The following is an 18006-nucleotide window of genomic DNA, read 5'->3' as shown; positions in this document are numbered from 1 at the left end:
CACTGAGATATAAAGTGTCGGGAGCATCACCAACAGCATTTTTGTGCCATCGGTCAAGCTCCTCAATGATGGCAAAATGTATACACCTGGTGTACATAATCTGCCATTGAAATATGTCTGCATACAACAAAACAACTTTTAAGTCATGTTTATTTGCTGCAAAAATCACGTTTTTAAAAATGTGCGTTGGTGGGTAATTTCACCCACTACAATTGGTTTTTTAATTGTCGTGGGAGACAAATTCTTATGCTCGAGCCCTGAAAGATGTCTGAACTTTCTTGCAGTTCTTTATAAAAAGACCCCCCCCCCCCCCCCCCCCCCCCAACAAACAAACAAACAAAAAAACCCACTTATTTTTCTATTTTATCAGCATTCATGATTTTATGGTAAAATCCAATTTTACCATAAAGTCATTGGAAATGCAAACATTCATATCCTAAACACATTTTTTAATTTAATATGTAAATTTAGTCATTATAATGGCTCTAATTTAATTATTAATTATAATGATGGCAAACTCAGGGCAATTTCTCTAAGGTTGTGCTACCTAAATTGTATGCAACCTGTAAATACCAAGATTACTACAAGAAAACTGCCAACTAATAAGACAAAGCAATTAAATGTATTTCCATGACATAATTGTCAATAAAATATTAAGTATGCCGCAGGAACTACTTCAACTTAGATTACTAGCTTGCCACCTTCAGGCCATAGAGACACTGTTTATGATAACACAAACAATGATCTGAACAAATGAAGATGTTAATATTTCAGGCGATAATAATTACAAAGTTGATTTGAACATAAAATTTTAAAGAACACAATAACTTCAAAGGGCAAACAAAAATGTTACGTTAACATGCAAATCCCCTGACAAGAAAAGAAAACCTAAATAATTAATTATGAATGTCTGACACCCCAATATGAAAACAATAGCTATGTTGAAAAGATATGTATATTATATATAAAATGCCCCATAAATGATCAGTAGAATACCAAAAATATTAGTTGTCGTTATTATGTTAATCTATATTTGTTTCACCAAAAGTTCAACATATACAAATTAACAGACAGACAGACAGACAAAGACAGAGAGAGAGAACATGTTCTTAGTTTCTAAGTTATGCTTAATGATTTGGGTTTTTTATTTTTTTCTCTTGATTTTATTCTGACTTTTCCGTCTGCTAACCAAGAATGTGATGGAACTTCAGGTGCATGTATAGCAGACATCAATGAAACAGAATAGGTGTGTTGCAGATCATTGTTTTGTCTGGTTACTACAACAGATGCACATACATGTGTATGGTCTTGTGTTTGCAGTGTCATGTTCAGGGAAAGGCAGGCTCATTAAATATTAAATATTTATTTCAATAATATGTTGGCTATAAATAACTTGTTGCTATTATGGTCTACTGGGTTACTATACCAAGCATACATATCAATACACAAACAAAATAAAGATAAACAAATAATTGATAAGGGGGAAAGCATGACTTCTGCATTACCTTGGGAAATCTAAAAAGTAGACTCAAAATGGGTGTAAAGTATCAAATGAAATGTAGTTATTCATGGGTAACCAAGTTAAAGCAATCCTTTTTGTGAATCATCAATAAAATCTGTAATACCATGTCTTATATGTATGTGGTCCTCTTATAACATCATGGTATGCTATTTCTATATAAAACTTAATTTTATCCTTGATATAGTGACTTTTAACAGCTATATATGTTATTTAGAGCACAGTTGAATTTCTAGTCCAATGGGAGCTTCATATTTGGTCACGTGAAGTACATTTATATCCCGATAAAGTACTTCAGACATTCACTTTATAAGCGGTATTGCTGCACGAGATTTTGGCTCTGCTCTAAGACAGTTAGAGGACGAGTAACAATACTTTATCGGCGTATAAAGGTAGTGTCGCACGAGAAAACGCTCGGCTAACGCCTCGCCTTTGTCTCGTGCGACACTACCTTTATACGCCGATAAAGTATTGTTTCTCGTCCTCTAACTATTACTTCAAAACTGAATAAATGCTTATGCTCATAATAATTCTCAGTTATCAGTGAACAATATCCTGCCAATTCCATTTGATGTATTCTTAACAAGTACAGAAGTATTTAAAACCACAGTGTCATCTAAATGCATATTCCACATGGTCTCATTTAAACAATGTTTTAAATTTCTATAAATCATAAGCTAACCATAAACCCACTGGATATATATATATATATATATATATATATATATATATATATATTACACACACACACACACACACAGTAAAGTACACTTATAATGAACATGCTTAAAATTAACTGCTGCATAGAACGAACTGATTGTAAAGTGGTTCATTATAAGAGTACCTTACTATATATAATATATATATATATATATATATATATATATCTATATATATCTATATATACAGTCAAATCCGCTTAATTGCATAGCCCCGGTGTGTGTTAAATTTATGCCAATAACCGGTATAACCGATTATCCAATAGAGCCCCACTTCCAGATTATAACCAACGGTAAACTTTACAAATGCCTTGTGGACAGTCTATCTTACTCTTAACTGCAGAAAATTGTCTGAATGCCGATACATGTATGTGTTTCATTTGTTTATACATGTATTTTAAAATAATAATAAATAAAATAACAGTATAAATTTTGTAAGATCAAATATTTTTAATTCTGCATTGTTACAAATCTACCGGCCTCGGTGGCGTCGTGGTTAGCCATCGGTTTACAGGCTGGTAGGTACTGGGTTCCGATCCCAGTCGAGGCATGGGGTTTATAATCCAGATACCGACTCCAAACCCCGAGTGAGTGCTCCGCAAGGCTCAATGGGTAGGTGTAAACCACTTGCACCGACCAGTGATCCATAACTGGTTCAACAAAGGCCATGGTTTGTGCTATCCTGCCTGTGGGAAGCGCAAATAAAAGATCCCTTGCTGCCTGTCATAAAAGAGTAGCCTATGTGGCAACAGCGGGTTTCCTCTCAAAATCTGTGGTCCTTAACCATATGTCTGACGCCATATAACCGTAAATAAAATGTGTTGAGTGTGTCGTTAAATAAAACATTTCTTTCTTTCTCTCGTTATAAATCTGTGGCTGTGTTTATTGATGCTATGTCTAGCTACTAATATTCACGTTGCAGTTTGTTGCACACAGCTTTTCCACAGTTCACACCTATTGTTCTGAGGGGTGTTGAGTGGTGAAACCGTGTTACTTGGCAAAGCGCAATTTCCATGTGAAGGTGAAATATACATAACTTAAATTAGGAACTGTTAATTGTCAACAGATTTCAGCTACAGTGTACTAATGTTACAGTATATTTTGTTAGAGATGCTATTGTGCATTGAACAAAATACAAGAAGCGAAGTGTTTATTTTGCTTATTTCATTAATTAATTAGAAAATTAAAAATATTTAATAATGAATAAAAGCCAGACCTGTGCCCGCCCCTCCTCCCCCCTGTAGGAACCTGAGGGAGAGGCCTGTGCCCGTCCCCTTCCTCCCTCCCCCCACAAATGTATGTGGGGGTTTTCCCTATTCCATATACAGATTAAAATCTGGCTTATCTCCTCCACCCTTGCGCGAGATGTCAACATTGTACATTGCCAGTTTTAGTAACCGCTTTTACTTTTTCTTCTTTTAATATTAGTTTTTATTGTTTCTGGTAAAATATTAAAGGTTTGTGGAACATTTTATGATTTTCGTATGCAATTAACCGATGTTTTTCTTTATAAAGCTATTCAAATATGCGACATAATGTATTGATTTAATGCTATTTGGTTCTGTGCAGCAAATAACCAATTTATGCTATAAACCGATATGCAATAAAGTGGATTCGACTATATATATATATATATATATATATATATGTGTATGTGTATGTGTATGTGTATGTGTATGTGTATGTGTATGTGTATGTGTATGTGTATGTGTATGTACATGTACATGTACATGTACATGTACATGTACATGTACATATATATTAATATATACTCTTAAAAAAAAGTAGTGGAACCTGAAATATTAATGTTAATATCAACTATTGTGTATGTGTATGTGTATGTGTATGTGTATGTGTATGTGTATGTGTATGTGTATGTGTATGTGTATGTGTATGTACATGTACATGTACATGTACATGTACATATATATTAATATATACTCTTAAAAAAAAGTAGTGGAACCTGAAATATTAATGTTAATATCAACTATTAGACCGAACATATGTTTTGACCACAGACATCCTAGTAAAGAACGTTAGGTCCGTTTATCAACACACCGAAACACATTCCATAGTTTGCATGTGCATCACGCAGTTGCCCTGTACACGTGTGTAAGGTGTCATTCTCGATTTTGACAATTTCCAGAATGTGGTTGAAAAGAAACATTTTTAATGTTTGCCTTAGAACTAGCAAATACTTTGTTTTCATTTTATATATATAATGTTTTTTTTTTTTAAACATTTTGATCTATTTTGTTTATTATTATTTATTATCTCATTCTTCTATAGCATCATATCTGACTGGAACATTATATGTTATACATAGGTTATGTTCTAATTCTCAGTTGTAACCGGTTACTACTCCAGTTTAGAAATTTCAGCTAAGGTTGACAACAGTCACTCTTTGCAAACCTTGTTTTGGCTTCATATACAATAAATGTAACACATCTTACAGCAATTTCACTTGAAATCTATATTTTGTAAAAGGTACAATTTTTTAATCGCAAGATTTTTTTCAAACACATTAAGGTGCATTAGTAATGTTCAAACAAACATTTTCAATAGCAATTTTGCTCATTCAAATTCAAAAGTAGCTGTATTATTACAATGCTTCGCCACATTAAAATAAAAACTGATCTACTAACCATGACCCTTGTCAAAATACTTTTACGAGCAGACAACACTGTTTACAGGTAGGGATGTTTTTATTTTTCATAATTCTGGACAAAATATTGTTTAAGTTTTAAAAGATGAAATAAATAAATGTACCTTTTGTCAAATATATCATATCAAAAAATCGCCATTGGATATGTTATATTTATTGCTAACGAAGCCAAATCAAGGGTGTGAAGAGTGACTATTGTCGACATTAGAAGGCAAAATAGGTTGTCTATCAGAATGGATGATACCAAACACCAGCATGGTTGTCAATTACACCTCTTTTTCTCCCACCACCTTTTATATTTGCCTGTTTTCTCATAACATAACTAATAGACAACGTGGGTTCACCCTCAATGTGGGTGGTTCTCCAATATAAAATTTGGGTTATATCAATGTGTTCAATGCCACAGTACTATTTGCTCTGAAAGATATGTTCGTGGCAAGTGTTCGTGCCTGAAAAAGTATTCTCAAAACAAGATGTTTTAAATGACAAAGATGGCAGACAAATTATATCAAGGAATAGATTGTACTTAACACCAAAACTTTTGGTCGATAAATTCCAGTGCGTTTGGATGAAATTTTCGCAAGATGTTAAAGCCGCACACCCTAGTTCTATCCAGCGAAAATAAATTATAATTTGGTTAATCTACAAACCTGTAACACACTTAGATCACGTTTTTATCAAATGGAGTGAAAAAGCAGGTTTTATATCGATAAATACCATGGGAATTCCCATGTCCCAATTGCTTGAAATAATTTTGAAAGTTTGTATTCTGATGTCACCGGTAGATGTCGCTCAAAGCACAACAATGCCTACGTCACGACAAATTTCACAGAGTGCGCACAGACTAGGGGTGCGTTCTTTTCACCTCTCCTGGACATGTTCCAACTGTTCTGTCCTGGTTGTATCCCCTCTCCAGATATCGTAGGACTTAGCAAAATTATTGGTTTTAAGGGTTTGCAACGTTTTGTATTGAGATACTTACTTGTCTGAACTTTATTGTTATTGAAAATGTTCACGAACTGTGAAGAAAAATCTCACAAATGAACAACAACAAATCGGATGTTGATTGCGCGAACCGTGCACGAGAAAACAAACCGAACCAAAATGATAACGGTCATGTGGTATACCAACGTCTGTGACATTGAAATGGAAATATCCCCTCTAAAAATAGATTAGACCTTGTCTGCTCAACGTTTTTTTCTCAGACGCGCCAGAGTTTTCCAGAAATTTATACGAAAAATGGATTTTGTGGTATTACAAACACCAGGATTACCAGGATTACCAAAAAACACTTCAGGTGAATGGAAATGTATATTCTAAATAATAAACGGTAAGTAAAGTGCAATTTTATTTGTGAAAAAATGGGTTTAATAGCAAAAAACAATGCCGTAATAGTTAACTAGCCGTAACTAGGGTGTGTCCCTTTAATGCAATTAAAATAGGGAGTTTATCACAACAAGAAATACATTAAAAGTAATTACAAACATGATACTTTATTTGGATATTGTTTGTAATTATCAGAGGTGGGAATTGGTGAACTGTCAAAAAAGAGGAAATCTAGAGGGGTCTGGGGTGGTGAACTGTAAAAAAGAAGAAATCTAGAGGGGTCCAGGGGCAAGGACGATTAAAATGTGAGGAAATGCAATGTTCCATGAGAAGAAAACGATGGATCCTAGGAGAATTCCCACCCCTGAATTATACAGAGGTAAATGACATCACTAAAGAAAATACTAAGAACCATGTAATATGAACACATCAAGACGTAACCGATACGTTTGCTACTTATTTCGATCACTGATTTTAGTGGTTATACAAGAGAATAACAACTTCTGGATTGCTTTATAGATGTGAATAATATATGCCTTGGAAACAATGGTGGATAAACAATATGCAAGTGATGCTGTTACTTTTATTTTTTAAATGTTTTCACTATATATTATCTTTTGCACGTAAGCTGTGGTAAGCAATATAAACATGTGACAATTAGCAATCATCAATGTTAAAGAAAAGGGTGCCGAGTGTTATGCACCTAGTTGGATACTGAGGAAATGCATCACCAGTCGATTGCCACACAAAGCCAACTAATTTAAGGTATAATGGGAATTGATTTCCGGCATTTACACAGCATCAGTGCTTAGATTACAGACATAAGGTGAAGTGGGCTGCTAGGCCTTAAATGCGATATGTGAGGAAAACATGTCAGTTCAATGGAAATCATACAGAAAGATGACTAATGCTGCTGAAAAACTATAGTGTAAATGGGGAGCAGAATAGTGTCAGCAAATTACACTGGGTTGTGACTGACTAAAAGTATTACAGTCACAATTTGTATAAAATCGTGTACAGTAGTGATGCAATTTATACTAAATTTGTGACTGTGATACATCGATAAATTCACAAAAAATGGCAAACAATTCTTATAATTACACACAACACAACTATTCTTCTAAAAATACACATAAATAAGTTTCTAATGTCCTTTCCATGACCTGATTATGCAATGATGTCCCATTTAACGCCATTTTCTGAGATTTATCGAAGGATAAAATTTAGTTGTTTAGTGACGTTGTCCAAAGTTTGTAATTATAAAACTTTAAAATTCTACTATTCAAAACTTTAAAAAAGTATTGCCAATACAATCAGTATATAGATAAATGCTGGACACTTTGCTAAGTAGTCATGGCCCGGTATCACAAAGCACTTGTAACACTTACGTCAGACGTACACCATACATAATGTGTGGTGTACGTCTGATGTAAGTGTTATGAGTGCTTTGTGTTACCGGGCCCTGGACTTTTAATTAAAGTTCTGTAATTACAGGTTTGTCTGCAGAGATAAAGTGGGTTACAAAAACAAATCCTGAAATTTTAATATTGGTGGTCACTGATATTAGGGAGTGGAATTTAGCTCAGTTGCTTGAGTGCTCGCCTGAGGTGCTTGTATCGCAGGATTGAACCACGTCAGTGGATCCATTCAACTGATTGGGTGTTTTCTCATTCCAACCAGTGCACCACAACTGGTCAAAGGCAGGGTATATGTTTTCCTGTCTGTGGGAAAAAGCATATAAAAGATCCCTTGCTGCTAATGAAAAAAAATGTAGCAGGTTTCCTCTGATAACGTGTCAAAATTATCAAATGTTTGACATCCAATAACCGATGATTAATTAATCAATGTGCTCTAGCAGGGTGTGCACTATATGGTCCCCCGATCGCTCATGGCGAGTCAAAATAACGTCAGGCAAGTCAAAGCCTTATTACATGTCACCCGTCTGGCGACTGAAAATTTCCGCATCTTGTATTATGTATTAAAATGCAAATAACTAATGTTTGTAAGAGATTGGAAAGTTATTTTTTATTTATTGTTTTCAACTGGTTTCCTATTAGTATCTGCGTAACCAAACCCATATAGGACATAATAGTGACCACTTCCCCAGTCTATCGAACAGTCTAAAACCATTCAAAATGCCTTGGCCAGTTTTGATTACGTATTTGGAAAACCTCAGCCACATAAATGTATTCGTAGGTTCAATTGGAACACATCGGCCATGTCCGTCTTTACTTTCCATTTAGTTACAATCGGAACAACTCGTCACATATGCTATGTTTCGCAGAAAGATTTTGTTTACGAGCCCGAGGTTTTCCGAAGTTATATTGTGTTAGAACATTTTCGTTTCTTCTATTATAGAAATATTGTTGTTATCGTTATTATCTGTTTCATAATTAAATAGTGATTACGCGTTTAACTTGTGTTATGTGTTTATTTCTCTAGAGGCTCAATGGGTAGGTGTAAACCACTTGCACCGAACAGTGATTCCTAACTGGTTCAACAAAGGCCATGGTTTGTGCTATCCTGCGTGTGGGAAGCATAAATAAATGATGCTATGCTTATGCAATGGTCTGTCCCTATCAATATAAAAACATTACTGCTCAACATATGCACAGATATGATGGTATGTCATTTAAGTCTTGAGCTGGGCTATGTTAACTTTAACAAAGTTAAAGTCTCAAGTCATTAACAACATCACACCATGTGAGGGAGGATACCTGCTGCTGCTGCTACTTCACCATGGGCTACTCTTTTCGACAGATCTTTTATATGTACCACACAGGATAATACACCATAGTTTTTAACATACACCACATGTGGAGCTCTGGCCAGAACAAGTCTCTGCACGGAAGACAGAATTCAGCAGGAAGCATAAAGTTTATAGAATGTGTACTCACCTAGAGATTCCACAGGGAAATCAAAGTGTAATTCTGCTTGTTGGCGTTTACTGGATTTTAATTTGCCAGACATGTTGACAGCTTTCACAAAATCTGAAAATAAATGTTAATTACATTACATTAGTATTGCTAGTATATACATAATTATAAATATTAATTTGAAGGTCAAAATAACCACAATAAAAACAATTTTTACTATAAGAAATATAAAATAGCATTTCTTTCCTTTAAAACCTATAATAATTATGTGTATTTTATCTATATTTATATTCTGTAAATATTGTGTAATTGGTATAGATACCCCCTCACACACACACATTAAACCAAACAATTATTTAAAATTCATATAAAACTTATAATACTTACTGCCATAACACACCAACACTGTGTCTTTTTCCATCTGTGTTACATTTACAACTGGCAAAGGTTCTCCTGTAAAAACAATTCACAATACTTTTCAATACTTTGATGAAAATATAACTGGGTGTTTCCGTACGTCTTTTTTAAACTAATATTTATATGACCCGAGTGTACTTTATTAGATAATGATAAGGAAACTTATGTTGTAAAGAAATTTAACACAAAATGGAGAAGAAAAAAAAGGTTATAATTTCTAAAATCATTCCATTAGTAAAATAATTGAAGTTTTCAATCAGTTTCTAAATTTATCAATTCAATTAGTTAATTTAGATATATATATTTGATATAATTTGCCTATATCATACCTGAATTTTCTAAATCTGCAAACCAGCTGGATGCTGAATTCAGGTTAATCACATTAAATGTTATGTGATTTCGGTCAGGTCTGCAAAAAAAAAAAAAAGGAAAAAAAAAAGGAGAAAGAATATTATTAAAGAACATTTTGAATAAAGAAGGTCCCCAGTTATGAAATAAATATTCTTTCTATAGTAACAAATGGCAAATGAGAAGTGAAAAATAGAGGACCAAAATTACAAAAAAATAGTTTAAAAGTTTATCTCTAAAATATTTAATATTCAAATAACTTCCCTTAATTTCTACAATTTAATTTGGTTTTTAAAACTATTTATTACCTTTCTGTTCTACTACAACCCCCCCCCCCCACCCCCACCATCAGATGCTGCCGTTACTAATGCTAAAATAATTGTGACTAAGAATGCTAATTCCAGTTGGCATCAACCCATTTTAAAAAGACAGAATGCAGTTCAGTGGTAGAGCACTCACCTGAGGTACAATTGGTCATTAAACACCAAATAGCCATAGTTTGTAACTTGTTGGGGCACCATTAAACAATATTATTTCTTTCTTTTCTCAACTTACCCTTTACTAATGCCAAGACACACCATCGGGTACTCAAGTTCTGGGCTAATGAACATCTCAAACACAGGAAGTTCAGCCGGCATCTGCTCCATTTCGAAAGTCTAAAAATTAAGTAACATTCACTTTGAATGTAATAAATGTATGTAATCAAAATCTCAAAAGAAAATGACAAAAGCTGTTGAGCTTTACTTCGTATGACTCATCCTACACAGTTGGATTTCTTTATCAGACATTTTGCAGTCAATGAAGAAATAAAACATCACCACCTTATAATTCCAATCTTTAAAAATTGTTTTGTTATAACTGCTTAAATTAGTCCAAATTAGATCATGTAACTTAAAACCCCCAAAAACGTTCATAACTCCATGAACCTCAATTTTGAACTCCTTTACATACTGATGTATGCACAGCTTCACACTAAGGTGCTGTTTCTGTAAGGATACATACAAACTGTAGTCTATAATACCATGCTCGTTTTAACTTTTAACAAGATTGTAATTTTGATTAAATTTAATAGCTTCAAACATAATCAAACAAAAAATAATTACAGCTAGAGGTCCTTATGTAGCTTTGAGGCTATTTTCACAAATTAAATAATATAAATAATTATATTCTAAGTTGATCATTAACCAACTAATGAAGATAACTTTTATTGAGCATGATCTAAGTAGTTTACACAACGACGATCAAATCAAATCTATATTCTCTATTAATCAAAGACCAACTATGAGCACAGCACAATGAAACAGAGATATTTACCTTCAAAAGCATGAACTTGTTGAGTGGTTCATACCACTGCATAAGGATGACCCCATTTGATAGGGCTCCACACAGGTAGCGGTAACCATTATATGGATTCCGACCCACACAACACTTCCGACATCCCCTCGTATCAGGCACTTTAGTGGTTGGTTGTAACTTCCTGTAACAAGGAAACATTATAATAATAATATTATCCACACAACACTTCCAACATCCACTCGTATCAGGCACTTTAGTGGTTGGTTGTAACTTCCTACAACAAGAAAACATAATAATACTAATACTACTAATATGCACAATACAAAAAAATAGTCAACATATCAAAACAATCACCCACCCATCCCTTCTTTTGAACATACAGTGTTCATCACAAGCTAGCAGAAGGCAGCTATTGCAAACTCCATTGTCAACTACTTTACTTATTTACAGTACTTCACTGTACTTGGCAACCCCTGCAATTGCCCACAGCAATCAGCCATGCCGTGGAGATTTTTGTTCTCTGTGTAATTGTTTTCACCATGGACTATACTGGATTTTTTTTCAAGATGTAATTTTTCCTTATTGTTAAAAATAAAATATACTTTGTGAACTGAAAACATGAAAAGTAAGTATTGAAACAGTAATTGCACCATTATTACTAAATATCTGAATCTCAGAGTCAACGTGCATGATCGTAAATATATGTAATTACCAGCATTAAGTGAGTATCTGTTGATTGTTCATAGCATGTGCACTGCAGGGACCACTGGATTGCAGATGGGTGACAGCTTATACATCGTTGAACTGTGACTATGGTGCATTAACGATGTTTTATTTTCAGTAAAATGTTTAACATACACTCCTACAAGTCACCTGAAGTGTTATGGTCAGCCTGATGAGGAGATATTTGTAGATATACATATATAGAGAGAGATCGTTCTGATAGTTTAATCAAAATTTCTGTGTCATTTATATTGGCAAAATATGGTACCCTTTTCTGGTGCCGAGTGGCATAATCCTTAAAAACAAAACAAACTTTACCGATTTACTTGGGCTTGGAAAGGACGGCATTTGATCTTGGTGACAGATTTCCTAACAGAAATTATGCCATTATTAAAGAAAATTATTTTAATTATATATCGCATTAAATATATTCTGACACTTTGATGTAATATAATTAAAATATAAAGATTGAACTGGCACGTCACTGCAGACTAACTATGTTGCATATGATGAATTGTCATCCCTTACTACCCCATTTTTCTTGAACGTTCATGTGTCATTAACGTGTTAACTGTTATGTCACTTTTAATCAACGAATCCCGCCACTGATGTGACTAAATCTTACAGCATATTGGCAAACAACACAAATAACAAACTAATCATTCAAATTTACTTACAATCCAGAGTTGCAAACATGTTAACGGAAAAATTGTGGAAAATGCCGTGGACAATTATTTGTTTATGGCAAATTATTTGCCGTAGACATATTCTTAATTGCTGGGGTTGCTTGGTAGATATCGCTGCCAACTTTTGTCAAAAAGCCACATATATTAATGTATAATGGACACCTGGAACACACATGTAATATTTTAATAACACAAAAGTTATTCTCTAAAAGTTAGTCTGAATCTAGAAAAAAGTTCTGAAACAATAAACTCATTAATTCTTTAGTCATAAGATTATGTTATAAACACTGGTACATTTGCTGACTTTTAAAGATAAAAGAATACAACACATACCTTGGAACAAGTTTCTCTGGAATTTTGTTCATGTGTAACGAAAACATGCTGGTTTGTTTACTGTGTAACATAATCAGATCATGTCTGTATAGGTGTGGAGTTTTTCCTGGAAAAAAGGTGTCATTTCAAAATTAAGACTACATAATAGTTTTGAAAAAGTGAGTTCAAATGAAACCTATGTACAATTATAAATCAGACATGGGAGTTAAAAGCTATCACAAGCATTTACACAATTATTAAAGTATAAAAAGTAATTTTAAAAAAGAGAAAAAAGAAAAAGGTCCAATAAGTTACAAGGAATTTGTTTTGGTCACTACATCAACATTAACTATTAAAAAACTCAGACCAGATCTTGTTATGAGAAGTTTTAAAACAAAGCTTAAAACTTGAAAATAGAGAGAATGAGTTTCCCCGATGAGCATGAATAAATCTCACATAGTGGTTGTGATTTAATTATTTTTGCTTTGCACTAAAAAAATAAATATATTACACTTAGTACTATGTCCTATGAAATAAAGCCTGTAACAAAAGTAGTGCTGAAATTATCACTGACCTGATATTGACATGAGCATATCTTTTATCACATATAGCCATGTACACATTCTTGCTTGAACCTGAAACATACCAGTTATTAACATTATTATGGCAATACTTTTTATAACACAATAACAGTCAAACACTGAATGTATATATATGTATGTTTAATTCAAGAAAAATACTATAATCTGAAGTTATTGTTGTAGTTTTATCTGTAAATACATGTCAAATTACATTTAAAATAATTTTATTTCTTGTAACCTAATTCAATAAAAATAAGTGGTCCATAAATATGCGTATTGTTTTAACTTTCCTCCAAACCTGGTTTCATTGGAACTTAATAACTTTTAACAGGTTTAGACATAAACGTTTTTTTTACAAGGCAGCAAGTACCAGGACTACAAGTAAGCAGCAACTTTACTTACAAGGCAGCAACATTTTTAATGTCACTATTTTTTAATCCAGTCATGCCTACATCTAGACTTATTCATAATTGCTTGCATTGTCCAAATCTCAAACAAAGGAGTCTGGTTTGCGAGTTAACATTTTCGGTCTCATATTGTTTTTTGAAACTATAACTTCACACAATTAAACTATAACTTTTGTGGCATTTAATTATTTTCCTGAAATTCAAGCACTTATCCAGGTAGTCTGATATATCTGCTGTCAGACTGAATTCCACTTTGAGGGCAGATATATCAGATAATTGTCCAGGACAGCACAGATAAAGGTAGAATTAAACCTGTAAGATGGTGGTGGATGGTTTTTACTGTAGGGTCATCAAGAATAAATACCATTCTAAATATACAACTACTGATCTAGTACATCTTACATGGATGTTTTAAACTTAAATATTATGGAATTGTTTTTTACAGAAGACTGAATAAGTGGACATCTTTTTTTCATTTGAAATTGACCTTTTTTATATTTTATATTGACTCTCTATTAAAATTTGTGGCAGCAACACTTGCAAGTTTAGAGCAGGCAGGAAATGGAGATTCTAGACAGCATTCTTGCTGCATGTAATACTGAACCCTGTTTTAACAACATTCACCTGAAGTTAAATTAAACAATAAACAACACTAACATTAAAAAACAAAACAACCCCAAAACAAGCAACTTACTAGTTCCAGAGATGATTCATGAATCTCATTCAGATTTAGTGTATAAAGACCTTCGTTAGCACCGATCAAAATGTACTGATCTGGAAAAAACAACAACAATAAAAAAAAAAAATAAAAAAAAAAAAAAAAATTATGGGAAATATTTGTCATCATTATTTTTCATCTAGAGTACAACTTCAAGACATTTCTGGCATGTATATATTATATAAAACAATTTTAAAAGTTTCAAAACAGTAAACAAAAATTAATAATAATGAAAGCGTGATAATTTTAACGAATAAAAAATGTTAAGTGTTACTGATTTACCTCGTGTATCAGGATGCACCCAGCTAGCTGTACAATTAATATGTATTGGACAGCCATTGAAGACTTTGGAAAAACAAGCTCCCATCTGCAAAAAAATCCAAAAACAACAAATAATAGAAAAATGCTCATCAAACAATCTACTTTAAGATAAAATAAAGATGTTTGCACAACACCCACACTTACCTGTTAAACATATGAATTACTCCAAATAAATCCTAACACCAAATAAATTAGAAGTTAAAAAAGAAATACAAGAACATATTCTATTCAAGGAGTGACAACAGTAATATAGTATACATACCCAACAGATCTGAATTGAAAAAACCCACCTTTCTGAGTTCTAAAATATTCTAAAGTGGAACATACATTTCTTATTTATCATACTCATTTATTGTATATAGGACTGGGGTGCGTGAGAGGGTTTACAGTGCAATATTAAGCTATTCATATAGTTGTCCAGGGAAAATATAAACAAAAGGGTCCACTAGGATCATATTTGAACTCTCCCCCAGGTTGGGATGGTGATACGAAAGTGTGTCTTTTTATCAATTGTCAATAAAGATGTTATATTTTGTTGGGTACCCAGCCATGTTGGCATTAAGGGTAACGAAAAGGCAGATGTTGCTGCCAAGTCTGCTTTGAACTTGCCCCGTGTCCATGTTGGTGTCCCCTACAGTGATTTTAAATTTCATATTAACCAATATATCTTTTCGACTTGGCAAGACGATTAGGAAGGTGCAGTTGCGAACAAGCTTCATTCTGTCAAGGCAGTCCTGAGAGAGTGGCAGTCATCCTACAGGCGATACAGGAAGGATGAAGTAGTCTTGTGCCGTGCCCGCATCGGCCATACATATTTGACGCATTCATTTATTTTAAAGAAGGACCCTCCACATTTTGGTGGAGTGTGATCATCTCAAGCCGACGAGAAATGATATATTTGGCAACAGAAATGTTTTGGAATTTTTAAAATTCCATCCAGAATTAATTGGAAAGTTTTTAAAACACTTTGACTTCTATACAAAGTTTTAAAATGTACTTACCTTGATTTTATGTATTGTATTATACTTTTCACCCACAGCTCCTTATACTGTGGTTTTATATAAATATATATAAATAATATTTTCATATACTTGCCATTTGTGACACCCAAAAGCTGATGTGTATTTTTGTGCTGGGGTGTCATTAAACATTTATTCATTCTCCCCCAGGTCTAACCACGCTATGCCCCTGACAAGAACATACTACTTAACCACTAAGCAACATCGTGATATACACATGTATATAATTATATTTATCCTATAACTTACCCGTGATATCCATGTCATAAACCCATGTGATAATTTTAGTGTATTAACCCGGTTAATAATGGTATGCAAATTTGCTTACAAGTCAACAAGACTTGTGTATCTGAGCGTAAATGTTTTCAAAGATTTAGTTAAAATGCATGACGTCAAACTAATTTGTGCTAATTGTAATGACGTCATATTACCAATGGCAGAGACTTTAGTACTGTGATTTAATTAAAATGTTATTTTAGAAGTGTTATAAGATAAATAGAATTCGCTACTCGATTAACATAGACTCAGTGGATATTTTCCATATTAAAAAATACTCATGACGAATCCTCTATATAGTATTGCAGACAATAAACTAGTGCAATAAACAAGAAGCAAAAATAACATTTATTAAGCTATATTAAACTGCATGTTTGTGTATCAAGTTGAAAAAGACTTACATGTACTTTAGGAGTTGGTGGAAGACCATTGCTCACCGGTCGGGGCTTGGTCTGTAACAAACAAAAGCATCCATTGCATCTGTGACATCTGAATACATGGATTACAAATAGTCCCATAAGCAAACATGCAACTAGCATGCAAAATGTTAATGTCTTTTCATGCAGTTCTCTATTACCTAACAGAATTTGAATTCTGCTGAATCAGAATTAATATGGTATATAAATCTGTAAAATCATAGACTGGGGACATGAGCTAAAGGATGTCAGCTAAAGTTTAGTGTGCTTCATAATACTTTGTTCTGACTAGCAGGTTACGTTTTTAACTTACATTCATAGCAGTGTACAACTCCAAAGATAACAGCAGGATGCCTAATATGCAGTGTTTCTGCCAGAAAGACATTTTTGGGTATGGTGCTATGGAACTGAATGCAACCAGTCAACAGTGGGTATTAAAGTGGGGGACCTCCCCCAAAAAGAAAATGGGGTAAGTTTAGGGTTAGGCAAAAAGCCTGATATAACCATAACTATATTGTGACTATAGTATAAATAACATTTATGTAATGTGATGAATTACTCTAGTTCCAATGTACAAAGCATTTTTGTAGCTCAGTAGTAGAGTGCTCGTTTAAGGTATGATGGTCGCAGGATCTATCATCCTCTGTGGGCTTGTTTTTTTCCCCATCCCAACCAATCATCAAAGTCTATGGTACATAGCTTACTGCTTTGCTGGTAGCTATCTAAGTGCAACAGCAGGTCTCCACTATTTTTGTCAACCAAGTGTTAAATAATGGTAAGTTACACACCAAATAGCTGCAGTTTAAAAATATGCTATGGTCTCATTAAACAAATATTTCTTTTCTTGTCTTATATATAAAAACCAGGAGTATGCCTATACACCATTTCATCAATATGTTAATGGGGGTTTTGGAAATGTAAAAAAATGTTCTATCTTTATGTGAAAATAGTGTTCAAGATAAAAATAACAGAACAATACTCATCCATAGTGAAGACATTTGTCTGCTCAAGGAGTTAGAAATTCTTATTATTTAAATTTTTATAATTTTACACATAAAAAATGTAGAGATAACTATTGAAGAAAATATAATTTCAAATGCATGGACATTTTTGTAGTTTATCAAGCCAAACTAGAATTGATGACAGAAAACACTGGAACGGGGCATAGACAAACATTTAAATCAGTATAAATGTCATGTATGTGAATTTATATACAGTGAAAACCCTCAAAACTCGATTCTCTGTAGATTTCAATTCCCTCAAAACTGGAAGTTTTTCATGGTCCACTTTTTAAATATCATTACAAAACATAACCTCTCTGAACTGGATACCACTTAAAACCAGAGTTTTTACTCGACTCCTTGGGTGTCTGGTTTAGATG

At 33.4% G+C, this 18006-nt stretch overlaps 1 protein-coding gene across 6 annotated transcripts in view; it reads right to left on the bottom strand.

The window, feature by feature from the left end:
* LOC121371286 (mitogen-activated protein kinase kinase kinase kinase 5-like) overlaps positions 1-18006 on the bottom strand; it is a 66072-nt gene that overhangs the window by 19409 nt on the left and 28657 nt on the right. For all 6 annotated transcript variants that reach the window (XM_041497064.1, XM_041497065.1, XM_041497066.1 and 3 more), the window contains 10 exons: positions 16611-16661; positions 14876-14960; positions 14570-14649; positions 13462-13522; positions 12909-13014; positions 11185-11347; positions 10426-10526; positions 9852-9931; positions 9493-9558; positions 9127-9219 (listed from right to left, as the gene is read on the bottom strand). In XM_041497064.1, coding sequence (XP_041352998.1) covers positions 9127-9219; positions 9493-9558; positions 9852-9931; positions 10426-10526; positions 11185-11347; positions 12909-13014; positions 13462-13522; positions 14570-14649; positions 14876-14960; positions 16611-16661 — 886 coding nt within the window. The remainder of the gene's footprint in view (positions 1-9126; positions 9220-9492; positions 9559-9851; positions 9932-10425; positions 10527-11184; positions 11348-12908; positions 13015-13461; positions 13523-14569; positions 14650-14875; positions 14961-16610; positions 16662-18006) is intronic.

This window comes from Gigantopelta aegis, chromosome 4 (genome assembly GCF_016097555.1).
Source record: "Gigantopelta aegis isolate Gae_Host chromosome 4, Gae_host_genome, whole genome shotgun sequence".
NCBI classification, from domain to species: Eukaryota; Metazoa; Mollusca; class Gastropoda; order Neomphalida; family Peltospiridae; genus Gigantopelta; species Gigantopelta aegis.
The sequence above is the reverse complement of the archived record's forward strand: the minus strand, read 5'-3'. Positions and strand labels throughout refer to the sequence as shown.